Source organism: Pinus tabuliformis, chromosome 3_2, assembly GCF_031772625.1.
Source record: "Pinus tabuliformis cultivar Carrire ecotype Pingquan chromosome 3_2, CPIR1, whole genome shotgun sequence".
NCBI classification, from domain to species: Eukaryota; Viridiplantae; Streptophyta; class Pinopsida; order Pinales; family Pinaceae; genus Pinus; species Pinus tabuliformis.
In genome coordinates, this window is record NC_142302.1 from 303,236,493 (window position 1) to 303,255,299 (window position 18,807).

Consider the following 18,807-nt stretch of genomic DNA (forward strand, 5'->3'; position numbering starts at 1 on the left):
AGAGGGAGTGTTGATTTTTGTAGCTTGGGAGGTACTCTAAGCCCTGGTGATCGAGGGTTGGAGGTCAAAGCGCCACAAATGGACTTGTGGGCTTGAGATCCAAGCTTGGGGGTTTTGCACCCATCGTGATTTGGGCCAAAACCAAGATGAAAACATGACATGCGCTGGATGAGGATGATAGTGCTCAGTGATACGATTCCAATGCATCAAGAATCGTCAGAATCCGAGCTGTCTTTAGATAGAAATGAATTTTTGAAGTTGACTATGTAAATTTTGGTTGCCAAGTTAGGTCGGCTTCGTGTAAAAAGGTGCCAAAAGATGGGTCCCTTCAAATGATTTCGTGGAGGCCTTAAAGGCTATAAATGTGAGACATTTTGGAGTCATTTGGTCATCCAAAAGTGTGTAAACATTACCTCTGAAATTTCGTGGAGAAAAGGAGCCGCAGGAAGGAGTACAGGATAACCGTGAAGGAGGTTTGAAATCAGCTTGGGTTTCTTTGTTTTGTTGTAGGTACAGTGTGGTGAGTACAGGGTTGGTTGAAGGCGAATTAGGGTTGTTTTGTTGGTGCGTTTGCAAGGCAAGGAATCCGCAACAAAGACAAGTCAAGCATGGATAAGGTCTGCCCTAGAACAATGTGAAAAGGAGTTGTAGGTACAATGTAATTCTGTGTTTGTTTTATTGGCTAATGATAGGCCTAAATTGGTTGTTTTGAGTGTGGACTAGGGCCAAAAGAAGCAGACAGCAAGGTCGAGTTCATGGAGAGAATTACACTGTAGATTGATGACTGTTTCAGTACACTTTGAAGGGTTGGAAGCTACTGGATAGTTGTGTTGCTAGGTTGCATGCCAAAACACACAGTTGGGCCAAATTGGAGGGTTGTCAAGGGTGGACAATAACCTAAGGAGGCAGTGTGGCATGAGAGGAACCCCTCCAAGGTGGACCGCAGCCCTAGAAGGGATTGTTTGTTGACTATGGGGTGAAACTAAGGCTACAGTATGTGCCCTAACCAAGATTTCAACGAACAACAATGCAAACAATATTGCAGCAGTGTCTTGTGGAGGTGTGTTGGGTCCGTGATTTTTGGGCCAGTGTTTGGATCATGTGCTTGTCATATTTTGTGAGGTGTTAAGGTGACAAGGTACCCTAGACTTGTTGTCATAAAGGACCGTGTACAGCAGAAGGTGGGCACACTGGGAAATCCATGATTGGATCATTCGTTGGATCAGATGATGGGCAGCATGAAGAAACCTTAGGAGTTTTTTGGAGGTGCCCACGTTGACTATTGGAAAGCTGACCAAGAAATCAAGGTGACAACATGCACATCAGATTGGAAGGTAAGAATTCAACAGCAAGGAGTGTTGCAGATGTTCACTTGATGATCGACTGATTAATGGTGTCCTAGGTGACGACACATTGAGATGCCTAGATTTGTGCAATATCTCCTCTATTGCAGGGAAAAAGGGCAGATTGTTGGAGTCTATGGGCAGCCATGTGTAAGGGTCTCCTAAGCGTGGGAATGCCCTAACTGGGAGAAGATGCTACAACGTGGACTTAGTCTCTCGTGGACTATTGGAGGGAAGTGTGAGAGAGGACCGAGTGTGGACGAGATTGGGCACTTATGGTCTACTAGAGGACATCGTGATAGTGTCCATGTTGGAGTCGAAGTGCAGCACCTTGACGAACAAAGGTGACTGCTAGCCTACTAGTTGTTGTTGAAGCTCAAGGGTCTGATCAACCAGGAGCAAGATTGAGTAACTCGAGACTTACATGTGGAGAAGGACTTCTACAGTAGATGATGGACAATCTGCCTAGCCCATGTTCATTGTGGGAGATGGACATCTCGTAGTGATAGGTGGTAGCCCTTTGTGCCCTATGTTGGTCTTCGTCGTAGCAGCATAGGAAGACCATAGTGCACTGAAGTCCCAGAGTAGCTGAGGAGCAACAGTGGGCAGATTGAGAGTTGTTCACAAGTGGAGCTGTGAACATCTCGACAAGAGTATTGATGAGTTGTGTCCTCGATGGACGAAGGGACAACTAGAGAGCAGATTGGATAGCCGAGATTCAGTGGCCAGATGGACTTGGAGCATTGATAGAGGCAGGAGCCACAGATCGAGAGCCGAAGGACCGAGTTGGTACAAGGTACGATCGAGAGGGCTGAGAGATTGTACTACAACCATATGGTCATAGTATCTTGTCTCGTACTAGTGGATGTATGAGGGCCATTATCCCTAGTACGGGAGCCTTGGACTATTGTATTATATATTGTTAATATAACGAAGTTCGGTTGAAATTTTTTAAAAGTTCTGTATATTTGTGTATATGTGATTTATTGCTCTATATTTCCGCTATGTAAAGTAGTTTAGTAGTTGAGATTCTTGGTTTGGTAGCATCAGTGATTTAAGACTCTAACCTAGACCCAAGGTCATGGAAATTCAATAGTATTCCTATGTTGTTGAGCTATCTTGGTGGGCTTGCCACCAAGGGATGCTATTATTGCACGTTATTTTATTATTTGGAGCTCAATTAGGTCAAATTAAGCAAATCGAACTCACTATAGATTGAATAAATAGATGAGAGGTGATTCATTCTCTCATCATCACTTGGATTGGGTTTAGTAGCTACTTGAAAATTTCGCATTCCCTTTTGGAGGACGAGTTTGCATTACATGGATGAATTTTGAAGTTTGGATCTATTTCTCTTGTCTTGGAGCTTCATTATTGGCATAATTTGATGATTGAATATACTCATTTGTACATGTAAGTGATCTTTTTCATGATTATTCTTGTTATTTACTTTGTCACATGAAATGTTGCTAGGATTTTCGCTATATAAGTTTGAAATTTACTTCTTTTCTATGCAAAATTGTGAAAATTTTGATTTTTTGTAGCGTTGCATCATTGCATGGGCCATGTATGAATGAGCAAATGTTCCTAGAGATTATTGTTGTTGAATACATCTTGATAAGTCATCAATTATTGCATATCAAAGTATAAATACCTTAAGTAGCTAATTTCATGCTCTAATGCCATGTGAAGTTGCTTGAAGGCCTCCTTGATTGGGTCAATCTTTTCCAAACACCAAGTTCTCTTTGACTCCATCTCTCCCAAAGAATAAGGCACTGATCCTTCCATAAGTTATCGCTTTTAAAGAATATTTCTCTCACCTCTCCTCTCTCTAGGCCTAGCCTCCATAGGTGATCTAGGGCATCATTTTTCTCCCTTTGTAGCCATCAAAAAACTTCGATCTCTTATCCATAACTGCGCTAGGGTTTTCTCTAGAGGCCCTCCAAATTTCAAGAAAGGTGGGATCTTGAGATATAGCAAGCCCTAACTCAAGGATCATTGCTTGCCCTATGTTTCCTTTGGCTAGTGTCCTTATTTGGATCATTGAATTCAATTTTAGAAAGAATATTTGTCCTTTGATCCTCTTCTCTTCCATAATTAGGTCGAGCCCCTCCTTGGCTAATCAACTCCACGTCCTTGACCTAATTCTAGGTCCACTTGGTCTCGTGTGGTCCTACAACCTTACAACTCTGATTCTGCAAAGATCACAAAAGGACCATTTCTTCATAAGGATTCTCGGGTCTAGGAATCCTCTTGACAAGACATATTCTCAAACCCTAGTCTCAAGAATCCTCCTAGCCTTTCCTTGAGAGGCTATCACATTGCTTTTCAAGAAAGAAAGCCATATTATTAAGTCTCGCTTGTGAATGGGCCTTGGGAATCACCTTTTATCTTTTCATTAATCCATTCATCTAGTGATTCCCCTCATACCGAGTCTCCTCCCATCGATGAAAGTTCGTAAAGAGAAGGGAGCCTTAGCTGAGGTGGAAGTGGGCTATTTCTCCATTATTGCCCCTTGACCTAGTGGTTGCTCTATAGGATCCCCTCCTAGGACCCCTGCTAGTTTGAGCAGTAACAGGTTGCATTTAATATGGACATTATAAAAGGGATTGTCTCAAGGATCTTAAGATATATATATAATAATAATAATAATAATAAATGAACAAATGAACAAAAGAACAAAAGAAAAGAAAGAGATGAAGCACATACAACAGAAGATGAAGACGCTGAGAAGAAACTTAAGAATGAAGACAACAAAGACCTCTATTATTAAAAAAATTGGCAAATAACATGTTTGCTAGTATGTTTGTTTTTCATTAGAAGATGCCAGTTAGAGTAGCAGTTACAGATACATTTGAATAAAGATTCTTGAGATTCGTTAATTGAGAAATCATGAAGATATAGTATGGAGTTATCAAAAGTTGTCTACATAGTATTCTACAATCACCATGGCAATTAAAGTTATTGATTTCGTCATGAAGTTTTTAGAGGCAACCATCATTTCTTTTAGCAGCAAGGACTACACATTGACAACAATAGTATAACATAGAAGAATCAAAGTCTTTATGCAACATTATAGGAGTCTCTCCAACATGATATTTCGTTTTAAGTACTAGTCTAGCGATACTACCAGAGTTTAGGATTTGAATCAAAGGGACATAGCAAAGTCTATTCTACAAGAAGAGCAAACAACTTATTGAAGACAATCAAGAAGTAGAATGAAAGCATACATGAGCTTACTCTTATCAGGAAGGAGGAATCTCATCATCTTACAATTCATAGATATCATCTTCAAAGAAAGTTAAAGAAAAATTTAAGAAGAAGTTTGATTGCAGTATGAAAATAAGTACACTTACCTTAGAAGAAGTCTCTCATGAATACCTTGTAATCATAGATCTAAAAAGAACTCATATCTTCAGAGGGAGTTGAAGGAAGAACTTGTTATATGTAGATCAATAATACACTCGGGAAGAAATTCAAAAGCAGAGCTTGATACATTTTGGTCAAGATATATTACTTATAAAAAATTAGGAGAAAAATCAAATCATTAAGATTCTACTAGATGGTTGACTGATAGTTCTATGACAAACATCATTAGCCTTGGTCCTATAGCTGATTGGTTCAAAGTTTGAGCACATTTTTGGTAGAACTATGAGATGGAAGTATTATTGACATTAGAGGGAGCTAGTAGCAAGAGCTAAAATGGAGAATCCCACAACTTGAAATTTAGAATAACATCGATTGATTTGGCAATTAGATACTATTGATATGGTATGGGCTCCTAGAAGAATCCATAGCAAATTCCTTAACATTAGAGAGGCAAAAGACGTGGTAGTTAGTATAGTCAGTGGTGACGTAGAACGTTTGATAAATTACTTGATGACGTTAAGATTCGATTTTGAAATTGGTTACATGAATATTGACAGAGAACAAGGAAGGTCGAAGTACTCTATGATTCGTGACATGATGATATCGTGAAGCAACAATACATCTCCATTATGTAGTGGGTAATCGATGTATTGATGATTTTGATTTCTATGAAAATGAATGGGACAAGCTTAGGCTTGTGAATATCTCCTCCCTGATTGAGAGGGAGTGAGGGTGGACACAATATTCTCCATGTGTCATGTACTAGGCCAGGACTAATAGTTGTAAGCCTTACTAAAGGCACTGGTAAGGAGAATGGTGGATTGGAAAAGCATTTGGGACCAATATTCTTTGAGGATTTGTACTTTGTACATTAATCCAAGATAAGAATAGTCTTGAGGACTGATATTTCTTGGTATGGAAATAGTCCTATGAGGACATACCTAGGGAACATCCGAATGGGGTATGTGCCTAGAGAGGCGATGGTATCCAAATTTATGCCTCTCAACATTGTGCTCTAATTTAGTGGAGAGATAGAGCTTTTTAGTCAAAGCCTTACTATTTTGACAATATTGGTTATGATGATGCAAATCATCATTGATGGTTATCAATCCAGATCCTTTCTTATATGAATATTTCAACTTGAGAGTATCTTGTTGTGTCATTATGAATACCTCCCTAGTTAAGAGGGAGTATTAAAAATGTAGCGAGTGTCGGTCTTCATAATGTAATTCAAATCTACCATTGATGTATTTATTATATTCATCATTATTATTTTATTTTAGTCAAGGCATGTTCCTCATGCTTATAGGGCCAATTGAGTCAAAAGATAATTTATTGGGAGACAAAAGAAATGAAATTGAGTCAAATCCCATTTGGACTTCTTGAAAGAAAAAGAATTTTTTTCTCATGAGTCAAAGAGTCAAATTGTCAACCACGAGAACAAGTTGGCCCTCCTTGGACAAGTCATCCCTAGGGGCAATTATTTGACCCTCCTAGACATGTATATATACAAGTCAACTCAACCATTTGGAAGACAATTCATTTATCATCATCACATCGATTTTTGTGCAAGAAGAAGAAGAAAAATCAACAAAAGTCAAAGGAGAGAGAAGACAAGTTATTTCTACCCTAACTCTGTCCCCATGTACGAAGTTCCTTCAGTTTTTCAGAGGTTGTTACAGGGCCGAAATTTGGCCATCCATTGCAAGTCCAAATATTCAGAGATTTGCTTAGATTTCAGAGATTTGACCAACATTGACTATTGTTGACTTTGACTTATTGGAGGTGACTTGGAGGACTAATTTGGGTTTTTGTGTCTTGGATATCTCACTTTGATCTCATTCTATAAGAAGAGGATTGTTTGGGTTTATCCCCTTGTGGGGTTTTGCCTAGGCTTAGACCCTAATTTTGGTGTTCTTTTGTTGAATGGTGTTGTCATTGATGCCAAAATTTGTTAATGAACGCTCTTAATATTTGTCTAGATTGGATCAGTTGGAAGCTCCAATAGAAGGATCGTTGGAAACCCTAGTAGCCCCACATTCGTCGTGGTTTTTTAAGATGAAGAGCAGTGAAATTGATCTCAAGATCATTATCAATAAATTATCCTTGTCAAGATGATTTTGGTGATAAATGGCACGCCTCGAGGAGCCTCTCAATTTGTGATTTATGCTTGTTTGAAGTCAAGAACCCAATTTGTGGGTTGAAAAAAAAATCCAGTGACACTTTACCATTTGCCCACCCTTATTCAAAGCAAGGAAGAAAGGTTTTTCATCAACGCTATGATTAAATATCTTGTAGACGATCTCAAACGTTATTTGAATTTACAAGGGAAATTGAACTTAATTGAATAATTCAAATTTTCATCTCCAAAGGGAAAACGACCTATCTTTGGGTTCTAACTCAAAATAACTTTCAAATTTCAAAAGGGGATGAAATTACAAGGGAAATTGAACTTTATTGAATAACTCAAATTTTCATCTCCAAAGGGAAAACGACCTATCTTTGGGTTCTAACTCAAAATAACTTTCAAATTTCAAAAGGGATGAAGCCCTAAAGTTCCTCCAAAGGATATCCTATGGAAGCCCTTGTCTATCCATGAGAAAACTATAAAAGGACATCGATCTCTTCTCCAAGATATATGAACTTAATGAGCATCCTTTTGTAAACACACATCTGAAATCTATCTCAGCCGATGTGGAGACAGCGAAGCAATCAGAAGATAGGATTTGGGAATTTTTGTTTTAGTTTTGGTTTTGGTGATCCGTTTGGGAATATTTTCTTGCATGAGGAGGGGTCACGACCAAGCATCAAATCTCTAAGTTAAATCACTCATGCTTCTGCAATTTATGAGACTAATGAAGAAGTTAAATTCTCTTCTGATCCAATACAGTTGTTTCAACAGCCAGAGCTCGACTTTTTGTTGATAGTTTGATTGGGAAAATCTTGCATTCAGCCCTGAGATGGTGATCCTTGATGAACTGTTACAAAGTATAGTTTGAGCAGATCAAAGCCCTAATATCTGTGGCCTGCTCATCTTATGTATCATTCAAGGTTGGATCACCGAGCCATGAAACATTAACTAAAATCGCTCTCTAAATACTTGCAGCCTTTCTGGGACTTCTAGATCTGCAAAACCATGACATACAGTCCTAAAGCAATAAATGCGTACAAACTTCTGTGGATTGCGAAGTATTCTTGATCCTGTTCTAGCGAAGGAAGGGGAGTTTTCTGAGCATACAAAAGAGGGTCATTTGAGCAAGAGTCCTAACTTCGTGAAATAATTCCAAAAGTGCTCATGTGCGAAGTTAGTTGAGACCTAGACTGTTGCAGTGCAAAAATTTATATATATATATATATATATATATATGGTACAGTGCCTAATAAAGTGAAGTTGACCTTTGACTAGTCAATCTAGTCAATTAATTGATCCTAAAACCAACAAGGCAAGGGTTTCTCATAGATCAGAGATACCACATTGACCTAGATTCATTGCAATGACAGTGAGACCTTTGTATATTCTATGCGAAGACTTGATGCATTGTGAGAATTCAAGGGAGACCTGTGTGTAAGATCGCTAGTGGGTTTGCTGGCGTTGTCCTTTCAACTTTGAACGCTGCCAGTATTGTTGCGATTCTCAAGACCGCAGATAAAATTTAGGATAGCACTCAGATTTAGTATGTGAATGTTTTTTGCCCTCTGACAACTAGAGGAACCTGTCACCATGCCACATCGTGTCAACACATTAATAGCCCCACCTTGTGTTAAGGTGAATGAGAAGCTTGATTCGAACAATTCTGTGTGCCAATCGTTTAATAATATAGAGGGCCCTGTTGCTAAGGTGATATTATATGTATGTCGATCATATAAAATAGAGGGCCCAGTTGGTAAGGTGATTTTATATTTTGTTTTTTAAATGTTCATTTTGTCACATAATTAGCAATTGTGGGTGGCCGACCAGTCAAGTTTCCTGGAATAAATTAATTTGTAGAACAATTGACTTGATAAAGGGTTATGTTTTATTTTTGGAAGAAACTTCTGTCTAATTTGAAGAACGAAAGAAGCAATGGCATCAGAATTAACCAGCAAATACTATTGAAGTTATTATAATTTTGTTAGATCGGCCAAAGATAGAATTGTTTATAATAGTTGATATTGACCGCTAGGGTTTGATTTATAGATTGGGTACAGGTAGAATTGTTCTTGACAGCAGCGGTAGTGGCAGCGAGTGTGAAGCAGTATGGTACAACAGTGAGATTTGGGTTGTTCAACAACGAGGATTTGCTCAGTGAGATTTGGGTTGTTCAACAACGAGGATTTGCTATGTAGATTAAGTAGAGGAAGAGTTTATTGACAAAGATTGTACAACAATTTCTTGTATTGCAGCTTGTGTGTATTGATTCAGAGTACATGTGGATCCAATTTGAAAATTGTGAAACATGGTCCATTCGCTGATCAAGGTCGCAGGGTGTTGCAAGACGGTAATGTGGAGTCTCCTTCAGGTTGGACCCTACACAGGGCATTGGAGCGTCTGACCAGTTGCAACCGTTGAACAGGGTGTTGCAGCGTCCGTTAGGTTGCAGCCTGTAAACTAGGGCGTTAGAGCGTCCTCCCAGTGGCAGTGGGTAAACAGGGCATTAGAGTGTCCTACAGATTGAAGCCTGTAAATCAGGGGGTTGGAGCCTCCTTCAGTTGGAGTTGAAAACTTGATGTAAATCTTTTTGAAGACAAATATTAAGAAGCATTCGGTGGTTTTTGTCTTGAAGGTGTTTCCACCTAAAAATGTGTCTGTTGTCTCTATCTGTTGTGCATTGTTGAAATGTTGTTGATTTTGTTTATATTAATTTGATGTTATAACAATTAATGCTATGTGGAATTAAAAATATACTAACTGATAAGAAATATTGATTCACCTCACCTCTCAGTATTTCCAACAATTGGAATCAGAGTCGGTTCCTTCACTGGCAGTGTAACAACTAGAAGGAGATCATGGAGTGGAATAAGCTGAGAATTCCAGTACTCAACGAAAACAACTATGCTTTTTACATTGGAAGACATCTTCAAGCACAAGGATTTGATGCTTGGAATGTTGTGTTGATCGAATACAAGGAACCTTTGACTCACCCTTCGAATGATGATGGTCGAAGGTTTTACGAGAGAAATGCTAAAGCTAAAAATGCCCTCATAACTGTCGTGAAAGATTCTATATATGTCAAAATAATGCACTACAAATCAACGAAAGAAATTTGGGACAAGCTTCAAAATACATATGAAGGAGACAAGAAGGTAAAAGAGGCCAAGCTCCAAACCCACCGAGGACAATTTGAGTAGCTAAGAACGAATGAAGAGGAAAACATTTCAGTGTACTTCATTTGTGTTGATGAAATAGTGAATGCTATAAAAGCATTGGAAGAACCAATGGAAAGCAAGGTAGTTGTCCAAAAGGTTCTAAGATCTCTGCCAGAGAGATTCAATGCTGAGGTCTATGTGCTAGAAGAAAGAGATGAACTGGAAAAGCTCACCATGGACCAGTTGCATGGAATACTTATGACATATGAAATGAGGAAAGAACAAGATGGTCCATCTGACTGAGAAGCAATATTCACAACATCCAAGAAGACCAGGAAAGCCAAACAAGAATCAAAGCCAAGCACCAGTTACTACAAAGAAGAAGAATACTCAGATGAAGAAATTGCTAACTTTTTGAGAGATGAAAAGGGGAACAGGTAAGTTCAAAGGTAAAATTCCATTATATGTTTCAATTGTGGTGAGATTGGTCACTTTGCAGTTAAATGTTCCTCATAAATACTCGGGTTACGAAGATGAAGCACCCTGGAAAGGTAAGAAGGGTCACAGAAGATTCAATAAGCAAGGTAAAAGGAAAGGCTTTATGAAAAAAGTTTTCTCTAAAGAAAACAGGTTCTCATCTGAAGAAGTAAGTGACAATGACAAAGAAAATGACACAGGAAGAGTAATATTCATGGTAAGGGACAACAGGAAGGAAGATCTGAAAGAAGGAGATGAAGAGATGAACGAAATTGAATTTCAAAACAAAAGGTCAAAGTTATAAAGGAGCTTAAGGTTGAAAGAGGAAACGCCAAATCTCTCGAAGCCGAACTGAAGATAGCAAAAGAACATGCTAGAAGCCTCAATAAGAAGAATGAAGAATCAAAGGAAGCCATTATCAGCGTTAAAGTACAATCGGAAGAAGCCAGAAAAATTGAAGACTCACTCAGAAGAGAACTTGAAGAAAGTAACAAAGTAAGAGAAGATTTAGAAGCTCAGATAGTCTACCTACAGACGAAAGCACAAAAAGGAAATGTCCAATAGAACTTGGCAAGCAGCACTAGAGCATTGGATGAGCTCATCAGCAATCAAAAGCCAAATCAAAATAAAGAACCAAAGAAGATTAAAAATGTTGTGGCTCCAAGGAATAATGCTAAAGCAATCAAGGACAAGGATCAACAAGAGGCTATACCTTCTCCAAGAAATCATGAATACAAAAGATCATTATCTACTAGCATCTTGGTTTCTCAACATATGTGACATCCACTTGTTATCATGGTGGTCAATAGGACAAGTCAACTCGTAGGAGGCATAACTTCCACATATGAAGTCAAATAGTGATAATATTCAACCCATTAGAGAGTTCACGATCTGTAGTATAACATCAAGAGCTTGAAACTTTGTTCGCGAATTTTTTTACCCCAAAAACAATCGTTTAAAACCAAATCACCAAAGTAGGACTTGCCCTTAAAATGGGCACTACAAGCCATAGCTCCAATTTTTCCACCCAAGAGTATCAAAAATAGATAACAAATTATATAATGACCCATTTTGGATCAACAAAAATTTGGTTTGAAATGATCCAATAAAGATAACCAATTGCAATTAGAGCTTGAGCATATCAAATAACATGTAAGAAACAATCAAGGTAAACACCATTCTAATTGACTTCAATAAAGAAGCAATAATGTCAATAGAAAATTGAGTACCGTCTCTAATGGAGGACAATTACAACATAGTGCTTCGTTAACGACAACTTGGAAGACCCTGAACATATGCATGAAAATTAACCATCAACCATCTTTCAATGAGAAATGGCAATTGTACAATTAGGAGATACCATGAGAACAAATTAGAGAAGCATTACTTCCAAGAAGGTCAACTTGGCCTCTTGTACAACAATCAAAAGGATAAAGTTAAAAAATTAACCCATGGATGATTAAGGCCTAATGAGCTTAAAAAATTGTATAATAATGGTTCAATTGAGTTGGAAACATTCAAAGGGAAACCCTACATCAATTGATTAAGAACAAGGCATTCAAGGTTGACACACCAATAACTCTATAGACAACCAACCTTGTGTTCAATGTTTTCTGGAGATAATAGTGTGTCGATGCAACATGACTCCATAAGCCACAATAAGAACTAGATGAAATTTTTCAAAGTAAGAGAGTAATGTCAATTGTATTTTTATTAGCTAATGGAATTACACAATTGATTTGAATATTTGCAGGCATTGTAAACCCATAAGACCCAAATGGGCAACAAACCATTCTATAGCTAACCAAAAAAAACTAAAATGTTAGGACTTCTTTCGATACGACAATTTTTTTTGCCTAATTTTTTTTTTTAAGTTACACTGGTGAGACATGTCCAAAGGTTCTGATTACTTGAATAGATAAGAACTTACCAACATGCTCTTTGCCAACATAATTTTTGCCAATTGTGTTATCACGCATGGATTTTTTTACGTAAACACTTAAAATAATTATTCTACAATATTATTACACAACATGAACAAAAACATTCTATTTTTGTGAATTTTATGCCAATATCAAGCACATGTGCACTGACAAGCTAAATACAACCATAATTTAGAGATTCTTTTTGGCATTCAATTGAATTTCAATTTTGTTTTTATTGCGTTGAGAAATGCATTCCAGTTATTTGGAATGAGTGGTGTGCATGATATGATATTATTTGTCTATTGATCTTCCATTCCCAACCGTATGGCTGTTAACACGATGATACTATGTGATATGTTGATACCATTTCGATTTTGTGCAATTGTATTTGTTGTATGCATACAATATTATCGTTTACCATATTTGAAATATGCCATAACATGCATCGAATTTGGAAAGTACAGTGGGCATGAATTCATCTTAGTGAGGATCATGTTGGTTGCATGGATACCATCTCCTTAGAATTGATTTGTGCATATTGTATCTAAATTTAATTTATGTCTTGCTATAGTCATCTAGTAGTCTAGGCTAAACCTAGACTGGTTTGATGAGATTTGTTACTTCATATTTGTTACAAATGGGATTAACATGAATTTCTAGTTAGGCTTAACGAAGCAGGCAAGCTGCATGCTGTTATTGTATTAGTTATTACGGTAAGTTGCATATTGTATTAATTTGGAACATATTACAGCAGAGAAAATGGGAGAGATCTGGGAAATGTGCTCTTTGCAAATCTAGTGAGAGGCAAATATTCAAAACAAATGTGATTAGAAGTGGAGATACTCACATAATTGAAAAATGTCTAGTCAGAGATTCTACCTCTGATTCTATGAAATAGGTTCAAAGAATTGGGTAGAGAAATCATAAGATGAATTTTAAGAGATTCTATTGAAGTAGGTCCAAAGAATTGGGCAGAGAATTCATAAGAAGAATTTTAAGAAATTCTATTGAAGTAGGTCCAAAGAATTGGCAGAGAATTCATAAGAAGAATTTTAAGGCTCATCCATTTATAGTGGATTGGATTGGAGGATATGGTTGACTGGAACCCTTTAATTTTTGAAGAAAAATACACTCTTCAGATAAAGTGTGCAACCAATGGGCTTCGTGTATTGAGTCATTTTCCATGAGACAAGGAAAAATAACTCAGTGAAGGTAGTGATTAAAAAACAAATTGATAAGAGCTTTCCCTGAGCTTTTTTTTGATAGGGATCACAAAGAGATCTTGCTATGTATGGAGAGAGAAGGATTTTATTCTTTGAAGATAATCATTTCATTAAGTTTATCGCATGATTGAGGAAGGGGGAAAATAATTATGCAGAATTCATGACATTAAAGATAATCATTTCATTAAGTTTATCGCATGATTGAGGAAGGGGGAAAATAATTATGCAGAATTCATGACATTAAAATTAGTATTATTGTTGGAAAATGAAAATGGAATTAACAATTTACAAGTGTTCAGTGATTCACTTAGGTTGTCATTATATGAGTAAAAGATGAACAAAGATGTCAAATGTGTTTATGAATTCTGTCTTAGAAAAGGTCAAAGGATTGAGAGTGCTTTTCAAGCATCTTGTTCTGCAGCATGTGTACAGAAAGAAAAATATGGAAGCTGATACATCTTGTTCTGCAGCATGTGTACAGAAAGAAAAATATGGAAGCTGATGATTTATCCAAAGCTAGGATTCTGCACAGAAAGAAATATGGAAGCTGATACATCTTGTTCTGTAGCATGTGTACAGAAAGAAAAATATGGAAGCTGATGATTTATCCAAAGCTAGGATTTTATGACAGCGTGGTACCTAGATGATAACATAAAATAAGAATGAAGACATTTCAAAATATTATCATCTTCCTTTTTATGAAGTAATGGTGGGAGCAAAAGATGCTTTTGTCTTGAGTCTTTCTTATCTCTAAACATAGGTTACTCTTTACCAATCCTGATCATACTATTTATTCTATTTCTAGATCCTAAAGTCATATCTCCAACATGGAAATGATATCCATTGTCATTGTCTGAAGAATAAGTTGAGTTTCTCTTGATGTACTAGATCGGATGAAGTTGAGAAGGAGCAGTTTCATATCTACACCTTTTTTTTTTAAAGCTTTCAAATGTCCAATGTGAGGGCAGTTAGCAGAAATTGCTTGAAAAAAATGTGAATAATGTAGCTTTCAAAGAAGCAATAAAATTACAATATTTTTTCGAGGGAAAAAAATTGGTATCAAAGAGCAATGTTGATTTCTATGCCTTTGATTATAGGGTGAGTGTCCAGTCATGATTAGCTGCTTACCTTTTTGACGAGATTGTGATAAAAAACATGCTGTTGACCTTCCGAGTAGGGTCTTTCATTGGAAGACTTGTGAATTGTCCATATAATTTTCTTACATTGTCAACACCCTTCACTGTGCAGAAAATGCATTACAGCTGGGGAGCAGGCATGCGTCGCATACGAATGCTATAAAAGTAAAGTTCTCCTGATGTGTCGTCCTCTTAAGGTGAAAAGACGCTGGGTTCTATCACTCTAAGAATCTACGTATACCAGGATATTGAAGGGGGCTTAAAGTTGTACTTCAGAGTGAGGATAGTGAAGGGGGCTTAAAGTTGTACTTCAGAGTGAGGAGGATTTCAGATGTATTGTTTTGATATTAATACAAGCATGTAATGAAAGAAGAAAATGTCCGATTTTCATCTATGATATTAAACATAATCTAATCCTTATATTAAGTATTACAAATTATTATTTGCTTAATCTATAGATCATCTCAGACATGACTCTCCCAAATGCACAAGGAATGTTACTTTACCCTTATCTGAATAATTTAGGAACTGGTCAAGCTCAGGATCATTTTTTTGGATGATATTAAAACGCAACCATATTTAGAAACAGGAAAACCGTTGGACTTGAAAAAGACATTACAATTCAAACAAATTGAAGAAGACATAAAAACATATAGATCTTTTTATTTTTTTCCAAAGTAACATAGATGGACATCTTGACATCTTGTCATATTCCGAAGATCCAATCGTCTTCATTTAAATTCTGAACCTAGATCAAGCTAAAAAATGCATTTTTGTAAGATGTCGTTTTTCTAAATGAAATGATTGACTGCAATACATCATGAGAAAAAGAAAAAATGGCACCTGAAGTTTGGAAAAGGCAAAAGAAATGCAAAAGTTGACAGTATTGCCCACTTTTCCATAATTTTTGCTACCATTGTTGGCATATTATTGAATGATCCTAATTGAGCCAATAAACTTAGTCACATTATATTTATATAAGCAGGCCAGATGCATGTATATATTTGCTACACTTGAAATTTGTAGAGATGATCATATAACATCGCGAGACTAGCATGTGCTTCTAATAGGCATTATTCTATATCTTGCTGAAGCCTGGTCAACACAATATAAGCTATTCTAAATAACTTATAAAGTTAGACAACAACGCATTCAGATTTGGTTAGGGTGCTTGAAGTTTATATGAGGAACTCAGAGAGATGAATGTTCATTCAGGCCACTCCTGGTTGAATCAAGTGACAAAGGCTAAAGGGGTTGTTTTGGCAGTTAGAGCAGGGTCCATTACACTTCCTGTGACACCTTTTACATAAGCTTCAGTTGGAGCTGGAGAGAGTTGTGATTGGTTCAGAAGTCACAGAAGGGGCACTTTGAATTTCAACCGGTGCAGAGGCCTCAATTACAACTGGAGTAGTGAATTTATTAATATAGTAATTAAGGGGAGGGCCAGAGTATTCAAGGCTTTGAGTATTAGTTGGATTCTTTCCCACTTGCAAAAGTACTGAAGAAGTTCCCGCAAGAAAGATAAGGGCTAGTCCAAAAGATATGGCTGCTGTGTTTTCTGCTCCGGTAGTTGATGTTCCAGCTTCGCCAGAACTAATTGCAGTGTCTGCCACGTACATTGTTGGCTGCAAGGAATTCATGACATAATATCATTTAAAATCAGTCAAGCAAAATCATCATGCTGTTTTCTATGATAATATATTGAAATAAAGGACTCTCAAGTGGGACTAACTGTACTGGAATAAGAATGAAGCCTTTCAGGCAGGAGGCATGCCTTCTAACAAAACTTTTACACGCCATCTTAATATTATATGTCTATGTGCTTGATTAATAAATAATTTATTTACTATGTCTCTCAAGTATAATTCTCAAGCTGAGAACATTCCAAAATTCTGGTAAAAGTGTGAAGGCAAAATTCTGTGTGCATAACAACAACTGGATCTTGCGCAGTGTTCCCGATGTTCCTCGATTTTAAGTTTCCTACCATGCCTCCGACCATTTCTGACTAGAGTGGCACATACAGATCAAGCAAGGCAACTACAGATGGGAGCCAATCCAAGCCATTCTTGAGCCCACAGCTGATGGATGGGGCACAACCCTTGACGAAACAGACCCTCCTCCTAATACGAGCATTATTGCCATTGCTGTTTGATATGATGTTTGTGTTGCCCATCTGATCTAGATGCTTTTTGTGATTTTGTTTTAGTTATATCAATATGGTTTAATAGTCTAGACAACCTTAACAGCAGAAACTTATTATTTTGGCCATGCATGGAAACACTTTGAGTAGTTTATCTAGATACTAGATTATCAGCTATAGGCTTGTGGAGGTTGCATTTGCAGCCCTTTTTTGTACAAAATGCAAGTACTTATTTTGTATTGATAGAAGTGAGAAGCTTTTTATTCAAACAAAAAACTTTTACATAAATCTATGTCATACCTCAAAATGTACACATTTTTTATAGGCTATGTTGTTGTGCAAAGATGTTATGGTGCTCTGTCTAGACTCTACACAAGATACTAGTAGCATCAATCTAGTTATTATAATTAAGCATCCTATGCTAACAGGCTGTAAATCATTTTACTTTTTCTTAATATAACTGTTGTTTCAATGATGCACATTTACGATTTAACCAAAAAACAAGTGCCAATGACAGCCATCAATACAATTAGCCTTTTTAATTTATATTTAAATGCAAGAGTAGTAGCACAAATGTCTGCGAGTCTACCTTTTGTATCCCAAGATATATTTTAAATAGGTTGAAAGTGCAAAAAATGCATGGATTATGGTAAGGCATAATTTTCAAGGAGCGTGTCATTGTCAATATTAAGGATATTCCTATCTTTCTTTGAACTCATCTGTTGTGAAAAAAGGAATGAAAACATAGCTGCATTATAGAACGGTTCATAGGAACATTAACATTAGTCTAGCCAATACTAATATTATTATCTTTTTCTTTAAACAATACAGCATCTGAGAGAAAAATATTTTATAAAATTAGTTATAAAATCCTAAGTGATCTACTCAGTGATAACCCAGATCTAGATTTTACGCTTTACCTCAACAGAGTAAACATTAGTCTGCCCAGCTGTATCCTTCTCTACATAGCCAGTCCATCTCCGTTTTGTGGTAGGAGGGAATGTGCCTAGTACTTTAGTTCTTTCCTCAACTGCCCACTCCATGCTCACTTTTCCAATCTGCAGAAACCACAAGATACTATAAACTTACAATATGTAGATAATGCAAGGTGGAACAACTAGAAACACAAAGGGTTTTCACGCATAAATCTTATGTGGGGTTTAAGACCTTTTTGATAAATTGATTCTGGTAAAATCCTGAGTTGAGTATCATATATTAAAAGTGAAGCCTATGTGGGGTTTAAGACCTTTTTGATCAATTGATTCTGGTAAAATCCCTTTTTGAGCATCATATATTAAATCGTGTTGTTGAAAGAATACAAGCTAGTTCAAATATTTTTGTTGTTCATGCGTCGGAATACAAATCATCTGATTTTCTAGCTTCAAATGTTTTGTGGCTGATGATGACTTGGAGGTAATGGCTTGATGTCTACTGAATTTTCTTGTCACTTTTAGCTTTGCATTCTGATCAGTTATATGTGTATCTCCACTTTGCCTGAATCACATATTTTATGAAACCTTTCTTTCCATAATGTCCTACTCCTATCCTAGCTCCCTATTTTGCTCCATAGATTCTATTGGATTCCTCAGATCCCACAGTTGTCATGTTTTCTACAATCTAAATGTCTATCTACATATGTTTGCATAATTCATTTAGTCATTTGATTCATTGGTTTCTTAACTTGGACTATGTTGGGATAGGTACTGATTAAAATAATTGCTTAAATTATCTCGCAAATTGCTAACTTATATAATACTGCTTCTTTACAAGCACAATAATAAACATGGAACATATGCTATCAATGTGTTTACTGCTTATTCCAATGTTTTGCTCGCTTTTTTAACTGGGTTCAGTCTATGCCTCTGTTAACCAGATAATCCAGGGTAACTACTGTGCTGCTGTTTTGAC

General features: G+C 36.8%; 1 protein-coding gene across 1 annotated transcript in view; it reads right to left on the minus strand.

Annotated features, from left to right (window-relative positions):
• Positions 1-15,390: 15,390 nt before the first annotated feature.
• The window catches only part of LOC149180765 (proline-rich family protein), a 77,022-nt gene continuing 73,605 nt past the window's right edge, over positions 15,391-18,807 (minus strand). Inside the window, exons 2-3 of the mRNA XM_089416285.1 lie at positions 17,820-17,957; positions 15,391-16,384 (exon numbers count right to left, since the gene is read on the minus strand). Of these exons, the coding sequence (XP_089272411.1) occupies positions 16,073-16,384; positions 17,820-17,957 (450 nt within the window). The 3' untranslated portion in view covers positions 15,391-16,072. The remainder of the gene's footprint in view (positions 16,385-17,819; positions 17,958-18,807) is intronic.